The sequence below is a fragment of the Scomber scombrus genome, chromosome 10, assembly GCF_963691925.1.
Source record: "Scomber scombrus chromosome 10, fScoSco1.1, whole genome shotgun sequence".
NCBI classification, from domain to species: domain Eukaryota; kingdom Metazoa; phylum Chordata; class Actinopteri; order Scombriformes; family Scombridae; genus Scomber; species Scomber scombrus.
This window is the reverse complement of record NC_084979.1, coordinates 16,093,769-16,114,322: the sequence shown is the minus strand read 5'-3', so window position 1 is coordinate 16,114,322 and position 20,554 is coordinate 16,093,769. Positions and strand designations below refer to the sequence as shown.

Here is a 20,554-nt window from a genome sequence, read left to right as displayed (position 1 = left end):
CAGTGTTAAAGGGACTACATACCAAGATGTGAATCATTTCACTCACTGCAGGAGACAAGCTGTGGTGGGCAGACCAGGGAACTGACCAAATAGGAACGTGTGACAAGAAGGATGGAGGAAACTGGAAGATTTTGCGAAATAACACCTCCCCTATGATGCACATGAGGATCTATGATGAGGATGTACAAAAAGGTAAGGAACATGACTCGGCTTGTGGTAGAAAATCTCATGTTCTGAAGCTGATGTGAAACTCACCAATATTTCAGGCAGGGTAAACAAGAGAGGGATGATTATATTATTTTTCAGTACAATTTCTGTGTTTTTATTTGGGCCTCACCAATCTCCTTTTCCTTTAGCGGGTATCAATCTATGTAGTAACAACAATGGAGACTGCTCCCAGCTGTGTTTGCCCACCTCACCAACAACCAGAGCCTGCATGTGCACCGCTGGATACAGCCTCAAGACAGGGCAGCAGTCCTGTGAAGGTAAGACACTGCTTCACAGCTACAGCCACACATAGAGTTGGAATGCAGTGTGTCCTAAAAACAAAAAGTGATGGTGCTGTCTCTGAGCAGGTATGGGCTCCTTCCTACTTTACTCCGTTCATGAGGGAATCAGAGGAATTCCACTCGACCCGGCAGACAAATCTGACGCCTTGGTGCCAGTGTCTGGCACCTCTCTGGCTGTCGGCATTGACTTCCATGCTGGTGAGTGACACTGAGGGACACCAGTAATGAGATTTCCTTGCTTCAGTGGCAATTTAAAGCTGTCATCATCTCAGTGAAGTGAGTATTTATAGGATGACACAAAAAGCATCTTCCTTTACAGACAATGACACCATCTACTGGGTGGACATGGGCCTAAGCACCATCAGCAGGGCAAAGAGAGATCAGACATGGAGAGAAGACGTGGTCACGAATGGCATTGGCAGGGTGGAGGGCATCACAGTTGACTGGATAGCAGGTCTAATCATAAAATAACATATTTGAAATCCTATTTTAATCTGTCCAACACTTTTGCATACTTAATAATTACACAAGCAAAGAGAAAGGGCTCCATAGCTGATCTATATCTCTTTTCTTTTACAGGAAATATTTACTGGACTGACCAGGGCTTTGATGTGATCGAGGTGGCCAGGCTGAATGGCTCCTTCCGCTACGTGGTCATTTCACAGGGCCTGGACAAGCCTCGAGCCATCACTGTCCACCCAGTGAAAGGGTAAGAGTGTCTGCAGACAGTTAAATTATACCTTCTATAACTGTGTTCCTTTAAGGTACTTCCAGTGTAGTTTACTGCATAGTATACTGCTGTTTTTTTTATTCCCATGAAAATGCTTAAATCACCTCTTTTGTGTCTTTGTGATGCAGGTATCTGTTCTGGACTGAGTGGGGTCAGTATCCTCGTATTGAGCGCTCTCGGCTGGACGGCACTGACAGGCTGGTCCTGGTCAATGTGAACATCAGTTGGCCCAATGGAATCTCCATTGACTACCAGGTGTGGACCACAGATGACATCATAGCACTAAAAACCTTCTTAAACTCATTTTTCTTTAACAGAGAGGGTGTTTCCTATGTCTAGTCTAGGCATAAATACACTGGGAATGTCCAGAGACCAATTGACTCAGTCTGTTATGTAACAAGAATTATGCATATTTTTTCCTATTGACTAGTGGGACATTTCATGCCCTGTGCTTTCAGAAATTGAATTTAAATGATAATATATAATTACTTTTACTTAATATATCCACAATGGTAATTACAAATAATTATGTTTATAATTGGGGTGGGAATTCTACGAATATCCTATATTACTGTATCTGCCTAATATATGTAGCCTTATAATATTTAAAAAATACTTAAAGTTTAGCTTGAGAGCTCATACAAGTTGTAATTTTTGCCAATGCTGGTCACCTGAAAACATGCATACAAATACTCAGTATTTTGTATTAAAATGGTAGATGCTGTAGCAAGCTAAAGGGTGTCTATGTTTTTAAGACATAAACAAGCCAGTCTCCCAAATATCTTTTTATTTAATTTGAACCTTCCTTCCTTGAACAGTTAACAGTATTTATTTGTGGTTTGTGCCTGTAGGAGGGTCTACTGTATTGGTGCGATGCCAGAACAGACAAGATTGAACGCATCAACCTGGAGACGGGAGAGAACAGGGAACTGGTACTTGCCAACAACAACATGGACATGTTTGCTGTCTCGGTTTTTGAGGAATACATCTATTGGAGTGATAGGTCAGTTCAGTGGTTAATTAATTTAATTGAGCTATTTTTTTTATAAAATATTTCTCCATACTTTTTAATACATGACAGCTTTTGAATTATGTGCAATATTTCCGTTTGCATCATACTGTTAATAATCAGTTGTGTTGTCTTTGGTTTAGGACTCATGCCAATGGCTCCATTAAGAGAGGCAGTAAAGACAATGCTACAGATGCAGTCCAGCTCAGGACTGGCATTGGTGTACAGCTCAAAGATATCAAGGTTTTCAACAGGGCCAGACAGCAAGGTAGGAACACGCACAAAACACACATTCCCATAAACTTAACCACAAACCATGAATTCTAGCACTCTGAATTCTAGCACAAATGTTCTCACAAGAGCAGTAGAGTGCCACCAGGTCCTCACACGTCTATTAAAACAAGCCCTCACACACACTGATAAAAACTTTCACCAACCAACTTAAACAATTCCCTCAGGAATCAATGAAACACTAGATTAAAACAGGCTCATTATTTGTTTAACAGCACGCCACATAAATTTGTCACACTCTCCCCAGGCACCAACGTCTGCAAAGACAACAACGGCGGGTGTGAACAGCTGTGTCTTTTCCGTGGCAACACGGACCGCACCTGCGCCTGTGCTCATGGCATGCTGGCAGAGGACAACCGCAGTTGCCGCGACTATGACGGATACTTACTGTACTCGGAGCGTACCATTCTGAAAAGCATCCACCTGTCTGATGAGACAAACCTAAATGCGCCAATAAAGCCGTTCGAAGACCCTGACCACATGAAGAATGTCATTGCCCTCAGCTTTGACTACCATGGTGGTGGAGGGAAGGGAACCAACCGCGTCTTCTTCAGCGACATCCACTTTGGCAATATCCAGCAAATCAATGATGATGGCACCGACCGCAAGATTGTGGTGGACAGTAAGTATGAAGTCATTAATCACATAACATTTTTTCATCAGCTTCAAAAAACCCCCACTGCCTATAAACCTTTCCATTTACTTTCTCTACATATATTTTAGCTCTGTTGCTTTGTGGTCCTGTTCCTTTTATCTTCTCTATTAATAATTGAATGTTGTCGCTCGTACTCTCGACACTGTAAACACCCATCATCACGCATGTTGACAACACAAGTACCCAGGAGGATCCACTGTAATGAACACACAGCTGCAGCTTTTCAACTAGAGGAGATTGACATCACTTAGGGCTGCCACTTGGTAGAAGACACACTTGCACGCATACACACACAAACACACACACTGTGCTTTTTGCTTGTTTTAACACTGAAGTGTCTTTTAAATCGCACTCTCTTTAAATGATTCAAGAGTAGGTTGTTGAACTCCATCCAGAAAGGCATCACATTTAAAAGCCCCGGACCAAAACTTTTCTTAGCAAGCAATATTCAAAACATTAATTCTTAGAATTAAAAAATGACAGGAGACGTAGGGTGCATGGGGTGAGTGTGTTTATTGATGTTGCATTGAGTTCAGGGTTTTGAAAAGATTGTGAAAATGTCAGCCCGTTTTTCCACATTAGTTTTTCATCCACCAACTACAGAATATATTTCATTTAATCCAATAGAGGTAACAAGAAAGTGTTTCAGATAAAGCAATATGATATCCAGTCCATTTTAATCAAAGGAAATTCAAAATTTTAGCTCAAGCATGATTTAATGCACAAGAGTTGATTACATTAAACTGCTGTAAATATGATATTGATTTTATAAATATTGCCCAGCGCTACGGCCAGGTTTAAATGAGGTAGCAGTGACCTCGACGAGTCAGTTTTGTCCTCTTTCTGAGCTTGTGTCCAGCTCAAAGGGCTGAACCACGTCCCTGCTCATCACATGAGGACAATCAATCAGACAGCTTCTACACCATGCACAGTGGCCTCTTCCAAGTTGCAGTAATTCTCTTCTAAATTTCTGAGACATAAACCCATAGAGTACAGGATTTACCACTGCTGCTGAGGATGCCAACAGTCTGGCCATGATGGCAATAGTTTTATAGCCGGTTGAGGATGTAATGGTTCCTCCGATGAAGGAGAACATGAGGGCATAAGAGGGCAGCCAGAGGAGTGTGAAGACCAGGACCAGGAGAGCTGAAGTGTGAGTGACCTGGCTCTGATAGCGCTCCAGCTGAGGGGCATTCCCAAGCAGTCGTGCATGCTGAAGAAAACAGTAAATCTTGGCATACATTAATACAATGATGCCCAGTGGTAGAGCAAAGCCAAACAAGAAGAGGGTGATGCTGTAGACAAGCTGGCTGAAGTCAGACAGGAAGGCAAAGCAGTACACAGCGTTGGATATGGTAACCGTGCGGAAGGCAAACTGCGGTGCTGCCAAAGCTGAGGCTGGGACCCAGAGCAGAGCTACCATCAGCTTTATGCGTCGGTGCATTCTTGAACGGTACGCCCAGGTGGGGTGTACCACTGTGAGGTAGCGTGTCACAGCCAAAGCTGCCAGGGTAAAGACTGATGCAGATGAACATGCCACACCCAGGAAGCTGATGGTTTTGCACAGGAAGCTGCCGAAAGGCCAGAAGCCCAGGGTGATGGCAGAGGTGTGGAAGGGCAGGCAGAACAGCAGCAGCAGATCAGCAGCACTCAGAGCCAGCAGCAGGGTGTCTGTACCATGCGGAGGTTGACCATCTCTCCTCCTCCTACCAGTTAGGATGGTGATGACCAAGATTTGGCCCACCAGGCCAGTCACCAAAATTATCCCATCCAGAATTGGCACCAAAGCCTTGATCAAAACGTCATCTGCCCTGTTCATTTGGTCCAGGCCACTGCTGTTTACTTGCTGCCCCAAAGTCTCCATGCACTCACAATAAAAGTCAATTTACTTAATTAATCTAATGGCCTGTTAATGTTAGAGCAGCACGTTCACACAGCATCTGAGTGATGCATCTGTTGGCTGTAGTTCATGGTTTAAAATGTATTAATCACAGGCCTGACCACACTCCATTAAGATGGCTAGTGCTCTCAAAATGATAACAATTAATTAAGCAGTTAAGATCATACTGCTCAGTTGACTTCTTCATTGACCTTCATAATCTGTGTTCTCGCTGGAAAACAGATTAGAAAGTGGTATATTCAAGTTTATTTTTAGTTTGTGTGTTAACTTGTAAATGTGACCTGCAAAAATATACAGTCCATTATTGTGCGGTTGGAATTCATTTTCAAGTGCCCAGAGATAGTCAAGTGGTTAAGTGTGATTCCTCTAGAACCACACATGCTCCTGTTGGTATATGGTTGAATCCCGTAAAAATGAAAGTGTCTTTCAGTCTTAAAACTCTTGAAGTTTTCCAGCTGTTTGAACTACGTAAAACAACTTATATGGCACTTGCTTTTTCTGGAAAAAAAAAATCAAGGGATATTCTTAGAAAAACTCTCAAAACATTCTGCTGTTATCCAACTGTACACAAAAAAGAAACAGAAAAGATGACCTTAAAAAGCAGTCCTTGCACACTGGCTTTCGCTTGGCTGCATCAGCATGTTTGTCATAATCCAAAGAGCAGTTTGGGTCAAAACCGGAGAGATGTCAGTGCAGTAGTACTCTATTGATTTCTTGAAACCAGGCAACAGTGGACAAATTCATCCCAGTGGTTGCTACCAGACATTCCACTTTAAAAGCAGTCAATGCTACTTGATGCTAAGTGGTCAGCGCGGTAGGAGGCATCTTGTCCATTTAGAGGTTCCTTAGAGACGTGTAAACCGTAGAGTCCACTAGTAGAAGAATTATTGTACAATTTACACAATCTTCAATCTTTGAAGGAAAAAATACATAAGTCACTGTCATAAAATGAACTGTAACAAAAGCTTTGAAATTCACATGTGTCCACTGGATTACTATACTACTCCTGTGATTGTCAGGCTCTGTTCTGAGTGTGCAATGGTCTTCCCAACAGGTTTTCTCCATTGTTTGCACAGTAATCAGGGGCTGAGCTGATCTAGGCAAGGGGAGGGGGACTCTTATGATTCTCATTACATAATACTGGCTTATACCCACTTTATCCATTCCATTCAGTGTATTATCTTCCTTAAATGCAAACAATTAGCTGCTCAAGTGCACTTTTTTTTGTCATTTTTGTTTTGTACAGCCTGAGCAGCGCAGGTGAAAAAACACGAACACATTTTTGCTTGCATGACACTATATGTTTAAGTGGTCTTTTAGGTGCATTTAGGTTGGTTTACTAGGAATACAGCCCTAAAATTTTCAGCATTAGGGTTGATTATGGCACTTCGTCATTCATCTAAAACGTCTATTAAAGGGTAATTATTAACTTCCAGCCAAGAGCAAACAGTTGCTTGGAGTATTCAGGTTTTTATTGTTGGGTGTAAGTGGTCATAAATGTGGTTGCTAGTGTGACTACAAACAGATGGATGCACACCTTGGAACCCGTAAGACTGCATAACAGCGTCCCTTTCCATGTTGTGTGTCGTGGATGCACCACAGATAAAAATACTACCGTATGGACTATGAGCGGGTGTTGCAGAACAAAGGATGAAAGATATTGAGAGCAGCTGCTTTATCTTTGCTGTTCACGGCTGACTTCTTCACACTGGCCTGTGTCCCTAAAGTGACTCAAGCTTTTCCAGCAGCAGTTTTCTGCCCAGAAAAAGAAGTCACCATGAATAAGAGTATCCACAAGGAGTTGTATTTGTATGTTCAGCCATGAAATGACAGAATAATACACATTAAACTTAACTCTCCAAGAACAGCAGGCATGGCACACACCCGGCTCTGTGTAGTATTGCTTCTGTTGTTCTCTTTTCTTACTCTGGTCTTTTTATCTTGTCCTCACGGTGCTTCATCATTCATGAACTTATCTGGGAAGATGGGAAATGGGGGGGTGGTGGCGGCTTTAAAGCATTTACCGCTACCTCTTAAACAAATTCCCACTGAGTTAACCATGGATGCAACTTCTTAAAACATGACAGTGATTAATGATTTGTTGAATTCTCACTGAAGGGGCTCATTAAAGCTACTACTAACACCCTTAAGAGGCGATATTTCTTTTATAGTGGAATAAAACAGAGTTAGTTATTAAGTTTTTTACATCTCAGTGTTGGCTCGATTGCCACAAAATAACTATAGCCTGAAAAATCATCATGGTCCAAAATATTTACAACTTTTCTGGCATCTCTGTTCAAACAGATGTAGGTTCAGTTGAGGGCCTGGCGTACCACCGTGGTTGGGATACGCTCTACTGGACAAGTTACACAACCTCAACCATCACTCGCCACACTGTGGACCAGAGCCGCTCAGTGGCCTACAACCGCAACACTGTTGTTACCATGTCTGGTGAAGACCACCCCAGAGCCTTTGTGCTGGATGAGTGTCAGGAGTAAGTCACTAATATCAAAACTTAGTGTTCTGCAGGGTATCAGGGCCCAGTTCCAATACCCTTTTTTCTCTTCTGAACAGCACATTTGTTTTAGTTCAGTCACCCATACATTTTATACCAAGTCCTGTGTTTGTTCCCACCACAGTCTCATGTTCTGGACCAACTGGAATGAGCAGTCCCCCAGTATCATGAGAGCCTCCCTGAATGGAGCCAATGTGCTCGTCATCATCGGCAGCGACATTAAAACTCCCAATGGCCTGGCCATAGATCACCGGGCAGAGAAACTCTACTTTTCTGACGCTACACTGGACAAGATTGAACGCTGTGAATATGATGGAAGCAGCCGTTATGTAAGGAAGCCTTTTCATTTATTTCCTTAGGCTCTAGAGAAGACCTCATCAAGGCATTGACTTACATTTCATTCATCTGTAAAATTATCCCTAAAATGTTCTGTTTCAGGTTTTGCTGAAGAATGAGCCTGTCCATCCGTTTGGCCTGGCTGTGTATGGAGATTACATCTTCTGGACTGACTGGGTAAGGAGGGCGGTCCTTAGAGCTGACAAATACACAGGAGGAGACATGAAAGTGCTGCGTGCTGACATCCCTCAGCAGCCAATGGGCATTGTTGCTGTGGCTAATGACACCAACAGCTGTGAGTATCATTCATTGCAGTAATTGCTAAGCTTCTATAGGTTGCTCCTCTCAATTATATTATTCAAGCTAGTAATATGGATGTAAAAGGCTTGTTTTATCGTGTTGCTAAGCAGCTGTTTGCCGCACTTTTATCTTGTACTTCATCAAAGCCAACTTCCGAAATGATCAAAAATATGGCCAAGCTAGAAAATCTTTACAAAATTTAATAAATTTTACATGCAGAGAGAAAAGTCATCTTAAAAAATGAACACATTAATACCCTACCCCAATTAACCCCAATGTGTTATATATTCCTCAGGTGAGTTTTCTCCTTGCCGAACAAATAATGGAGGTTGCCAGGACTTATGTCTGCCCACATCTGATGGACGGGTCAACTGCAGTTGCCGTGGAGACAGACAACTTCTTGAAGACAACACATGTTCCTGTAAGATAAAAAGAGACTGCTCTCAAGTTTTAGAATAAAATGTAGCCTTCTTTTTATTAATAAGTTGAATGTCTTTCAATCCAAATATTTCTATGTCACTAGCACTGAATGTGTCATGTGGAAGTGTGGATGACTTTGAGTGTGGAAACGGTGACTGTATCAACTATAGCCTGACCTGTGATGGCATGGCCCACTGCAAGGACAAGTCTGATGAAAAGCAGTCCTACTGTGGTAATATTTTTTTTACTGACTTCTTAATTAGTAACAGTGAGATCTCACAGGTCATCATTTATACATTATGTGTCAGATAATTAGCTCATGGTCCTAATCCTTGCAATTGAGAGTGAATGAACAAATGCATAAGGTTATTATTAGATTTCCAGGGGAGTGAGTGCTAATATGTGACTACAGAATAGTTAAATAAGAAGTAGAGAGAGACTGCTAAGTAAATAAATGTAAGTTGTGAGCTCAGTGGATGAGTGGAGATAAATTAGTTTGATTCACAATAGACAATACAGCTTATTAGTTTCATTTATTAAATTGTGAAATGGTGGAGTAGGCCTTATCTAAAATCTCATCTATCGCTGTTCCTCCACAGCCAATCGAATTTGCAAGAAAGGATACAGACGCTGCATGAATGGCCGCTGTATCGGCCACCAGTTCTGGTGTGATGGCACAGATGACTGTGGTGACCACTCAGATGAACTGCCTTGCAACAGTAAGTAATTAATGTCCATTTTATAGCTGCACCCGATTGAAAAAAAATCATTATTTAAGCTTTGACAAGTGAACAAAGTGAAATCATGCCAATCTATGTTTGCATGGTATTGGATTTTGGCACATTTTTGGCTACACAACCCGTTTGTGTCCCACAGCAATGTTTTTTCCTGACCTGATAACATGTCTGATTTGCACAGTTTAATGATAAGTTAACTGATTTAGCTCTGCAAGAGAAGACATGCAAAACTCTTGGATGTGCTCAGTTTAGCTTGTTTCTTATTCAGTTTTATTTGCTTATGAGGGTTCTCTTGCTCTCCCCATATGTTATATCAAAATGCCTGTCCATCTTGCAGTGACTCTGTGCAAAGTAGGAGAGTTCCAATGCAAAGATGGGAGCTGCATCTCCAACTTTAGCCGCTGTGACCAGGTGGTCAACTGTGAGGATGCGAGTGATGAAATGAACTGCCGTAAGTAATCTACCATCATTTTCAACGCCAGTTCCAGTCCCCTCCTATTCACTTGTGGCAGTAAGGGGAAAGTGCGCTCTCTACTGTGTATTGAAAACCATGAGATTCATGTGGGGAAATGAGCTTCAAGGATAAGATTTATTTTAAAGGAGGTTTGAAAATGAATGTTTCCATTATTTTTAGAAACCACCGACTGTTCCCGTTTCTTCCGCCTGGGAGTGAAAGGAGCTTCCTTCCAGAGCTGTGAGAAAACCACTTTGTGTTACTTGTCCTCATGGGTGTGTGACGGCAACAATGACTGCGGAGACTTTTCTGACGAGAGAAACTGCCCAGGTTTGGTGCTTTGTTTCCCCTCTAACATGACTTGCATTTTCTGTTATCTTAAACTGCTAAAATGTAACCTTTTTTTGTTGTTGTTGTCTTGCAGATAAAAGGAAACTTAAATGTCCAGTCAACTTCTTTGCTTGTCCCAGCGGTCGCTGCATTCCTATGAGCTGGACATGTGATAAGGAGAATGACTGTGAGAACGGGGCTGATGAGACTCACTGTGGTTAGTCTCCTACAAAGTTTTACTCTATTACCCACTCTTTTCTCTTGACAACACAAAGCATACCAGATTGTTTTTTTTAGGCTTCCCACTGCACATGGAAAACATGAGTTCCGGTTATGGTCAGTTAGATAATTTCTCCAAAATGCTGAGTTGTCCTTGCCCTCTCTTCCAGACAAATTTTGTACATCCACCCAGTTTGAATGTGGGAACCATCGCTGCATTTCCAGCCACTGGGTGTGTGACGGCTCTGATGACTGTGGTGATGGCTCTGATGAGGACCAGAAATGCAGTAAGTGACACTATAACTTGGAGAAGCACTTTCTCCCATGCCCAGCCGATGCATAAGACTGTGCTGTTGGCCTAAGATTTCCCGTTACATCATCATGTAACTTTCCATTGTGTTTTCCATAATAGAATCCAAAACTTGCAGTCCTGAAGCTTTCCAGTGCCCCGGCTCTCATATGTGTGTGCCACAGCGCTGGAAATGTGATGGAGACAAGGACTGTCCTGATGGAGCTGATGAGAGTGTCAAGGCTGGCTGCAGTGAGTGGGACAGTTAAAATAACATGTGTCATCGTTGTGTTTTGAAGGATAAAATACCCAGAAATACATGAACCAAGGTGTGTTCTTTTCCACATCCAGTGTATACCAACAACACCTGTGATGTTGAGAATGAGTTCATGTGCCAGAACAGACAGTGTATCCCCAAGCACTTTGTGTGCGATCATGACATCGACTGCGCTGATGGCTCAGATGAATCCCCAGAATGTGGTGAGTGTGTGTGTCCTGGAAGAGAAATTGAGGACAACTGATTGGAAAGTTTGAAACAAAATAAAATAAACTAAGAGAGAACATGATTACAGATTATTTTGGTATTAATACAAACTGAGGTTGAGGTTAATAATGAACATTGTGTCCTGGTGTAGAATACCCAACGTGTAGTCCCGATGAGTTCCGCTGTGCCAACGGCCGCTGCCTCAACCAGAAGAAATGGGAGTGTGACGGAGAGTTTGACTGTCAGGATCGCTCTGATGAAGCTCCCAAGAACCCTCGCTGCACTGACTCTGGTAGTGATTTTTCCATTTGTCACCATTTATTTTATATCTCACTACAACTTTTATTATTCTGCCTAACAGAATAAAGAATGAATCATAAGAGAAAAGCTTTGTACAAGTGACACTAATCTAATGTGCCATTTGTCTGTGATTTCAGAGAGGACGTGTAATGAGTCGGCCTTCATGTGCCGTAATGGGAAGTGTTTGAACGAGACTCTGCTGTGTGACCACAATGATGACTGTGGTGACGGCTCTGATGAACTCAACTGCTTCATCAACGAGTGTCTCAACAGCAAGCTGAGTGGCTGTTCACAGCTCTGTGATGACCTCAAGATTGGCTTTAAGGTAAGTCAGCTAATTGGTTTTTTAAAAAGTTTTTTCCCCCAATTGTTTTCTGCCAAAGATTAACAATAAATACAATTCAACTACTTAATGAACTCACTGACTTTAACTGCCCATGAAATTATATGTCTGTTAGGCACACAGCTACAGTACGTTACAGACAAATGGGGTATGTGCTATTAAAGGTGAATTAAGGAGGACCTGAAGTAGAAAAGTTGGGAACCACTCACTGTCTTATATGCAGTTATATAAGACAAAAACATGTTTTGGCTCTCTTTCTAGGAGGCCCATCTTAGAACAGCTTGAACTCTATGTGAACTCTCATGTCTGTGGTGTGGAGGCTGTGGTCTGAGCCTTTGTACAAATGTGTACACCAAAATGATTCATTTTATGCTGATGGATTGTGTTGAATGCATCCTAAGATCAAGTCAGCATATTAATTTAGTGTTTGTACAAGATATAATTCTACATAACTTCACCATCACAGATTGGCCCCAGTGTGACTTCTTTTGTGTGAACTCTGCAAATTCCCACAGAACAGCGAAGTCTTCATATTTGAGAGTGAGAGTGTGCGTTGGAACTCTTTAAAAACACAGATGTATGAATGAGAAGTGACAGTTCAAGCTGATTTTGACTTCTTCACCGAATAAATGCTTTTACTGTTCCTTGTGATAAGATGATGTTCAGCCATTAATTTAAAATCACTTTTGACATCAGCTTATATTTTACCATGTTGTCACTTGTTGAAAAACAATCTTGCAAATGATGTTCATAGCTACCTATTTGATAGTAAACACTGGATTTTATGTCAGTGTTGAGATATCTGAAATTAGTTTCAGTCAGTTCCACTTTACATAGGAATTGGGCAGAAATTAGGTTTTTGGTCGAAGGAAAAAACACATGTATCACATTGACTAACTGAGAGGTTTTGTGACAGGTGGTGGCAGAGTCTTGTAATTGGTCCAAACTAAAAGTAAGAAGTGTCAAACCTGAAGGCTGGGAGATTTTGACACATCCTCTGTGCTCTTGGCCCCTTCAGTGCAGGTGTCATCCTGGGTTCCAGTTGAAACGGGACGGGAAGACATGTGTGGATATAGATGAGTGCACAACTACTTACCCTTGTTCCCAGCGCTGCATTAACACACACGGCAGCTTCCACTGTCTCTGTGTGGATGGCTTTGATCTCAGCCCCAATGACCCCACCATCTGCAAGTCCATATCGGGTAAGGCACGCACGTGTGTTTTGTATTTCACTGGTTGCTCATAGCCAATTAAATTCTGAAGCATATGTTTTATTTTGGTTTTCCTCTGGCATGTGTAGAAGTGGAGCCCTACTTGATCTTTGCTAACCGTTACTACCTGAGAAAACTCAACCTGGATGGTTCTAACTATACTCTTATAAAACAGGTGAGAAACATTTCAGTTTCACTTACTGAAACAAAACAAATTGTCATCATTATCCCTTCATATACCTGCTAATACTGCACCTACCTCGGTTTCAGGGTCTGAATAATGCAGTGGCGTTGGACTTCCACTATGCAGAGCAAATGATCTACTGGACAGATGTGACCACTCAGGGCAGCATGATCCGACGTATGCATATGAATGGCAGCAACATTGAGGTCAGTCAAGAAATCAGATGCCCTTTAATCTAAATGCATATTTTAGCTATATGTATACCTAGTGGATAATTATAACAGCCAACACATAAATACAGTACTGTATTTACTTATTTTTATTATCTGATCCTGTGACTGACTGACCCAGCAGGTATTGCACCGGACCTCTCTGAGTAATCCAGATGGCCTGGCAGTAGATTGGGTGGGTGGGAACTTATATTGGTGTGACAAAGGCCGGGACACCATCGAAGTGTCAAAACTCAATGGGGCATACCGGACCGTTCTGGTCAATAGTGGTCTGAGGGAACCTCGAGCTGTGGCTGTGGACGTACGCTATGGGTGAGAAACACATTACACACAACACTCTGGTCATTATAACTGCAGTGCTGTATTTTGTGTGGTAAATTGAATTAATATTTATAATAAATACATGTAATTGGAACATTATATTCATCCCCTTCTGCATAGGTACCTGTATTGGTCTGACTGGGGTGACAACCCCCACATTGGGAGAATCGGGATGGACGGCACCAACAGAAGTGCCATCGTAGAGGACAAGATCACCTGGCCCAATGGACTTACCCTGGACTTCATTAATGACCGTATATACTGGGCAGATGCCAGGGAGGACTACATTGAGTTTGCCAGTCTGGATGGCTCCAACAGACACACAGGTAACAGACAAGTTTACAATCGCACAGAGATATGTTTTTGTTACGGTTTTACACACTCTTGTCAAACTCGACTAATGGGTCAATTAGTTTGGGTTAATTAGTTTTAAACTGTTAATAGTGTGAAACTAGAGTTGCATGTACTGGTCTATGCAGAAATATAAGATGTATGTGACAGACGGTAAATTCTCATAGTGTTTTTGTGTCTTCAAATAAAATTATTTGATGACAAAACATAGTTAACTTAGTAGAAAGTAACATTGTAATAAAAGCTATGGAGAAAGGATGCTGTCAAATGCTGCATAGTTGCAACTTGAAAAAGACAGAAAATACACCAAAAGTATTTTTAATATATTTATTGATTACTTTTGAATAAAACTGAAAGAGAACTGGGCAGCTTTCAGTTGTTTTTATCTTCCCCTGTTAACCAGAGAAAAGCTTGACCAACATCACACAGGTAGTAAAAAAAGAAGTGCAGAAACGTGATATTCAGCACATTGGGGTTTTACTTTGGCTGAATTTACAGGTTTATGGGCAACTGTCAATATTTGTCAAATGACTATCCTCCTTTTGGTGCAGGAGGAAAGTGTCATGCATACATATACATACTTGTTTTGGAGCCACAGAGCATAATCAGTCAGATCAGATGGCTGTCTGCTGGGCTGGAGTCCTGCAGCACAGGCCCGCGGGACAGGAACGCTGAATAGGGGAGATTGTTCTAATCACTGGGGCCTCAAGCATGTGTGATGTCTGCATAGCACTCAGTTGTTTAGCACACTAAACGCTACAATAGTTAATATTGTCAGCCAACCAGGCATGCAGAGGAATGCTGCAGCACAGAGGGCGTCTGTATGGAAATGTCTCATACTGCTAAGGTCTTCTCAACACATATAGACAGTTATGGCATCCTAACCTTTCTCTGATGAAGAATGTACAAAATGCAAAGTTTTTGTGACAGTGGGTGTCTGGGATAATATACAATGTAAAGTATCATGTCATGAGGGCTTCATCCAACAAAGTTCACCCAAGGAAACTGCTACTGGAGTTTGTGTTTAAGAAAAGTCTAAACCTTAAGCCTGCAATGTAAATGAAATATTTATATGAAGTTATCACAAGAACTATAATCAATTATATATGTAATAAAACGCTACTTAAACAAAGATAGTCCATGGTGATGGTTAGAAACAAAGACTTTGATGATCGGGCACTTGGCATATTTAAAGATTGTGGCTTGTATTAGCTTGATGGTGTTGGTCCACCTCTATTGTGTCCAGTGAGTTATTAACCCATCCTTTGACACACACAAATACCACTGTGTGTGCGTGTGTGTATGTTTGCAGAGCAAGGCCTGTTTGAATTCTGATAAGGAATGACCAAAGGTTGCTTCATGCTAATCTGACTAATATCTCAGTTCAACCTGGTGTTGTAAAACTACTCCTGTCACACGATAATATCTTTAATTGTTTAAAGCAGGTTGCTTGTTAAAATCAATGCTGAAACCATAGTCACCTAATGCCAAATTGTGTTCAAGTTGTGCGTCACGTGTGCATGCTTCACATGTGTATTGCTGCATGTATACAATGCACGTGTGATGGAGTTGTATTGCTGTGTTTTACAATAGAACCTAATGGTGTGTTTCCATAATGCACCAACCTCAAACACTGAGAGCAAACATATGAAATGACAAGGATATGTGAGCAGAAAAAGTGCAATTGGATTATAAAGCGTAATGAAGCATATAAACCATTACATAATACACAGATATACTGGAGCCACTGTAGCTGTGCACCCCACCCTGCCTCTGTTTTATATTAACACTGCAAGATTTTCCCAATATTTTTTTCTTTTTTAAATGGGAAAAGTCACATAATTATAAAATTGCATAAAAGCATAAGGCTTCCTTATGAAAACTTAAGTATGTTGTCTGTGGTTTGCAGTTCTGAGCCAAGACATCCCGCACATCTTTGCCATGACGCTGTTTGAGGAGTACATCTACTGGACCGACTGGGAAACAAAGTCCATCAATAGAGCTCACAAGTCTCTGGGTACCAATAAGAGCACCCTGATCAGCACACTGCATCGGCCCATGGACGTCCACATTTACCATCCCTATCGCCAGCCTGAGGGTAAGAAGCATGTTGGAAGCATGTCAAAATGGATGTTAAAAAGGTTTGAGAATTTCACAAAAAACTTCTTGTAAGTATATCATCCCTAGTTCCCAGGACTACACAGTTTATTTAGTTGAGGCACAAAGGCAACAGATGAAACAGTGGAAAGATTTTTTAACATTTAATTAAACAAGTTAAGTATCACATTTGAGGTAAATATTAATTATCAAACTCTAATTAGTTAGTTATATTTTTTCACATTTCATATATTTCATATTTTTTCCACTTCCCAAATTACCTGTAGTGCCAAACAGACCTGACTCTGGTGCAGTGTAATGTAAACAGAGTACAGCAAGTGTGAAACTGTGTCAATATGTCTCTAATTAATTTTAGGTATTAACATTTTAATATGCAGACACAGACTCTCAAGTTCATAATTATAATTCTCCCTGTTCTAAACCGGATATCATAAAACCGCAATCTTGTGCTGAGAAATGTCCATGCAATCAGACATAATGTTTCCCCTCTGTCTGTCTCTTTCCCAGTGCTCAACCACCCGTGCCAGACGAACAATGGAGGCTGTAGCAACCTGTGTCTCCTTGCTCCTGGAGGAGGCTACAAGTGTGCCTGTCCTACTAACTTCTACCTGGCCAGTGATCAGCGTACTTGCATGTCTAACTGTACAGCCAGCCAGGTAAGGAAGCTGTGTAAACACCATCATCAATGCAAATATGATTAAATGACTGCAGCTGATAAGTGGCTTTTCATATCTTTATGTCTCGCTGTGGTTTGTTTGGTGAACTGTTTATGCCTGGGGATTCTCTATTGACAGCTGGCCGGCTGCCCAGTGCTAGCAGGATCCTTTGTCAAAGACATCATAGCAGTGGAGCACTGGTGTTATTCCCTATCATCTTACTGATTAATTTCCCTCTCCTTAATGTAGTTTGTCTGCAAGAATGACAAGTGCATTCCTTTCTGGTGGAAATGCGACACAGAGGATGATTGCGGTGACCGGTCAGATGAGCCAGCAGACTGTCGTGAGTGTTTGAGAGAAATAATGAGGAGATGATACAGTATTTAAATCCTTTAACATGGTACCTCAGTGTGTTCAGTTCAGTGCAGTGCTTATAAACTTTGACTCTTTCTCCCATGACAGCGGAGTTCAAGTGCAGACCTGGGCAGTTCCAGTGTGGTACAGGCATCTGCACCAATCCTGCATACATATGTGATGGAGACAATGACTGTCAGGACAACTCAGATGAGGCCAATTGTGGTATGTCTCTCTGTTTCTATAAGATTATTAATGTATCTCATGTCTTACAGTTTATCTTACATTTTTAATAATCTGCATTTGGCCATGTCTACCTTTTCATTACTAATTAGCACCTTATGCGCTGCTTGTTTCTGTCTGTGTCCACTTGTGTAACTGCACTGCAGATATTCACGTTTGCCTGCCCAGCCAGTTCAAATGTTCCCACCCGAGCCGCTGCATCCCAGGCATCTTCCGCTGTAACGGCCAGGACAATTGTGGAGAGGGAGAGGATGAGAAAGATTGCCGTGAGTAGCCTCCCAACCCCCATCATAGATTGTACACTGCCATTCTTTCACTTTGTTTCATTTCAGACTGTAACTAAATATCTTTTCGCTCCTCCTATAGCTGAGGTCACATGTGCACCCACTCAGTTCCAGTGTGCCATCACCAAACGCTGCATCCCTCGTGTCTGGGTGTGTGACCGTGACAATGACTGTGTGGATGGATCTGACGAACCTGCCAATTGCAGTAAAACTCCCATTTTATTTTGCCTATGTTTTATTCTGAGTTACCCCAAGAATCCTCGCTCAACATAACCAACCCCAAATATTTCCTTCTCCAGCCCAGATGACTTGTGGTGTGGACGAGTTCCGATGTAAAGACTCTGGGCGCTGCATCCCTGCTCGTTGGAAGTGCGATGGAGAGGATGACTGTGGTGATGCTTCGGATGAACCAAAAGAGGAGTGTGGTGAGAATATCCTTTCCTATTAAAATTAGATATATTAATGGTGTCTCCAAATTTGTAAATATAGGAAGTCATTCTTTCTGTTTTTGTTTAATTGAAATAAAATTGTGATTTGTACAGCTGAGAGGACGTGTGAACCATACCAGTTCAGATGTAAGAACAACCGCTGCGTACCGGGCCGTTGGCAGTGTGACTACGACAATGACTGCGGCGACAACTCAGATGAGGACAAGTGTGGTAGGTCTTACTGTCAGCCTGGAAACTTCAGACTAAACACTGTCAGCATCTGTTATCTGTTATCTCACCTCATCTAGTGTCACTTACACTCATGTCCTTGCTTCGTCCACCGGTTAAATACATACTTTGTACCTTAATATGTTTATTCTGTACTAATTCAATTGCTAAGCACTAACATCCATTCTCTGTCATTTCTAATGCATCTCACCTCATCTGATATTTGTTTCATTTCATACTGTCCTGTTGGCATGAGCCAGAGGTAAGTTTCTCCACCATCATATGATAACCATTGCCTGTGTTACCTCCCCGCTGTGTCTTCATTCTCATGCTCCTGTCCCCACTGTGAGAGTCTGCAAGCAGAGTTTATAATAGATAAATGATGTTGTACTGTTTACCTTTTGCCACTAGATGCCACTGCCCAAGACTTTCTTTTTTTAATATAATAATATATAGAAACACATATAAAACACTGACATTAGTTACAGTGTATTAGAAATACATTAATATAACCATGAGACTTATTGAGCTCCTTTCATTCTCTCATATGACTTTGTGCAGTGTCTACATGTGTCTTTCACATGCTCCTGTCAGTCGTGGTCCTGTGTTTGTGCCGAAGGCTAAAAAAAAAAAAGCCAATATAACTACTATGAATCATGTCTTTCTTTTTCCGTAGTGCCTCGAAAATGTTCAGAAAGTGAGTTTGCCTGCACAAACGGACGCTGTATTGCCGGAAGGTGGAAGTGCGATGGAGACCATGACTGTGCAGATGGATCTGATGAGGTGCTGAAACTTAATTTTGGGTGCCCTTGAAGTAATATTTAACAATGTCTGCATTAATTGTTTATATTCAGTATTCATTTGTGAGTATAAAAGCTGATCCTAGGTTGCCTGTGCGCTTTGATGTTTCCACAGCATGGCTGTGATCTGAAGTGTGACAATGACCAGTTCCAGTGTAAGAACGGACACTGTATTCCCATCCGCTGGCGGTGTGATGCCGACCCTGACTGCATGGATGGCAGTGATGAGGAGAATTGCGGCGGTGCAGGTATCGTAAATTAAATTGATATTGTAAGGGAGAGATGTGTGTGACTGAAAAGACAAACCAGTTGAAGCAACAATCCTTTCCTGTTTTCTCAGCTGGGCGTCACTGCCCTCTGGATGAGTTCCAGTGTAATAACACTTTGTGTAAACCCCTCGCCTGGAAGTGTGACGGAGAAGACGACTGTGGGGACAACTCTGATGAAAATCCAGAAGAGTGCAGTGAGTGCAGCCTTGTGCATCACACGCGTGTGTTAAATGTCTGCTAGTCTTCATATTTTGTCCTGACCTATTTTTCTTTTCTCTACGTTCTTCTTCTTTTCTTTGTCACTCTCGTCTTCTTATTCTATTTGGCTCTTAGGGAGGTTCCAGTGTCCTCCCACCAGAGCTTTCCGCTGCCAAAACGACCGTGTATGTCTGCAAGTGTCAAAGAGGTGTGATGGAGTTAATCACTGCGGCGACAACTCAGATGAACTGAACTGCCGTAAGTTGCTGAACAGTTCAAATTTCTGTGAAATCCCCTTCTTCTTCAACTTTAATTAAAGAGATTTCTGACGTGTGTGTGGTTATATGTCTACAGAGGCCCCTCCAGCTGTTCCCACATGTGAGAAGGATGAGTTCTTGTGTGCCAATGGCAAATGCATCAGCTCCACTTTGCGCTGTAACTTCTTTAACGACTGTGAGGACTACGGCTCTGATGAGATCAACTGCAAGACAGGTGCCCGATGTCAAATCTGATTTCTGTTTCTTAACTGAGATCTGAGGCTTCAACTGTTCAGCATCAGCAGAATCACATACAATCTCAATGCGACTGATGACAGCGTGTTTTTGTGTTTATTTTCAGAAACCAAACTTAATGACTGTAGGAGTAACAGGACTCAGTGTGGAGATGGAGACGAGGCCCACTGTGTCACCAACAACACAGACTCATTCTGCTCCTGTAAACCAGGTTTCCAGAAGACAGGACATCACACATGCGGAGGTACACATGTACAAAACACTACACCTGCTATGACAAAAACACAAATGGCTCTCAAATGTGTAAAATATACAGGATGTTTTTGCTTTTCAGGCAAGGAGATAA

General features: G+C 41.8%; 2 protein-coding genes across 3 annotated transcripts in view; one reads left to right on the top strand and one right to left on the bottom strand.

The window, feature by feature from the left end:
* The window catches only part of lrp1ab (low density lipoprotein receptor-related protein 1Ab), a 92,380-nt gene that overhangs the window by 61,206 nt on the left and 10,620 nt on the right, over nucleotides 1–20,554 (top strand). Inside the window, exons 33-74 of one of the 2 annotated variants that reach the window (XM_062426677.1) lie at nucleotides 52–192; nucleotides 357–485; nucleotides 576–707; nucleotides 829–963; nucleotides 1,089–1,218; nucleotides 1,368–1,494; nucleotides 2,091–2,242; nucleotides 2,392–2,516; nucleotides 2,787–3,161; nucleotides 7,399–7,588; nucleotides 7,734–7,938; nucleotides 8,048–8,240; nucleotides 8,541–8,666; nucleotides 8,769–8,897; nucleotides 9,265–9,384; nucleotides 9,740–9,853; nucleotides 10,037–10,186; nucleotides 10,281–10,403; nucleotides 10,576–10,692; nucleotides 10,818–10,946; nucleotides 11,046–11,174; nucleotides 11,330–11,470; nucleotides 11,616–11,803; nucleotides 12,840–13,023; nucleotides 13,122–13,207; nucleotides 13,303–13,422; nucleotides 13,571–13,758; nucleotides 13,888–14,093; nucleotides 16,028–16,216; nucleotides 16,744–16,892; nucleotides 17,142–17,235; nucleotides 17,355–17,471; nucleotides 17,636–17,755; nucleotides 17,856–17,978; nucleotides 18,073–18,198; nucleotides 18,316–18,432; nucleotides 19,106–19,212; nucleotides 19,345–19,477; nucleotides 19,570–19,692; nucleotides 19,832–19,954; nucleotides 20,051–20,188; nucleotides 20,315–20,452. In XM_062426677.1, the coding sequence (XP_062282661.1) occupies nucleotides 52–192; nucleotides 357–485; nucleotides 576–707; nucleotides 829–963; nucleotides 1,089–1,218; nucleotides 1,368–1,494; nucleotides 2,091–2,242; nucleotides 2,392–2,516; nucleotides 2,787–3,161; nucleotides 7,399–7,588; nucleotides 7,734–7,938; nucleotides 8,048–8,240; nucleotides 8,541–8,666; nucleotides 8,769–8,897; nucleotides 9,265–9,384; nucleotides 9,740–9,853; nucleotides 10,037–10,186; nucleotides 10,281–10,403; nucleotides 10,576–10,692; nucleotides 10,818–10,946; nucleotides 11,046–11,174; nucleotides 11,330–11,470; nucleotides 11,616–11,803; nucleotides 12,840–13,023; nucleotides 13,122–13,207; nucleotides 13,303–13,422; nucleotides 13,571–13,758; nucleotides 13,888–14,093; nucleotides 16,028–16,216; nucleotides 16,744–16,892; nucleotides 17,142–17,235; nucleotides 17,355–17,471; nucleotides 17,636–17,755; nucleotides 17,856–17,978; nucleotides 18,073–18,198; nucleotides 18,316–18,432; nucleotides 19,106–19,212; nucleotides 19,345–19,477; nucleotides 19,570–19,692; nucleotides 19,832–19,954; nucleotides 20,051–20,188; nucleotides 20,315–20,452 (6,081 nt within the window). Of the gene's footprint in view, nucleotides 1–51; nucleotides 193–356; nucleotides 486–575; nucleotides 708–828; nucleotides 964–1,088; nucleotides 1,219–1,367; nucleotides 1,495–2,090; nucleotides 2,243–2,391; nucleotides 2,517–2,786; nucleotides 3,162–7,398; nucleotides 7,589–7,733; nucleotides 7,939–8,047; nucleotides 8,241–8,540; nucleotides 8,667–8,768; nucleotides 8,898–9,264; nucleotides 9,385–9,739; nucleotides 9,854–10,036; nucleotides 10,187–10,280; nucleotides 10,404–10,575; nucleotides 10,693–10,817; nucleotides 10,947–11,045; nucleotides 11,175–11,329; nucleotides 11,471–11,615; nucleotides 11,804–12,839; nucleotides 13,024–13,121; nucleotides 13,208–13,302; nucleotides 13,423–13,567; nucleotides 13,759–13,887; nucleotides 14,094–16,027; nucleotides 16,217–16,743; nucleotides 16,893–17,141; nucleotides 17,236–17,354; nucleotides 17,472–17,635; nucleotides 17,756–17,855; nucleotides 17,979–18,072; nucleotides 18,199–18,315; nucleotides 18,433–19,105; nucleotides 19,213–19,344; nucleotides 19,478–19,569; nucleotides 19,693–19,831; nucleotides 19,955–20,050; nucleotides 20,189–20,314; nucleotides 20,453–20,554 lie in introns of both variants that reach the window. The other variant, XM_062426676.1, reaches the window with a different exon arrangement.
* Nucleotides 4,021–5,058, bottom strand: LOC133987353 (galanin receptor type 1-like). Its single transcript, XM_062426682.1, has one exon. It carries the CDS (start codon nucleotides 5,056–5,058, stop codon nucleotides 4,021–4,023), a length of 1,038 nt encoding a protein of 345 aa, XP_062282666.1.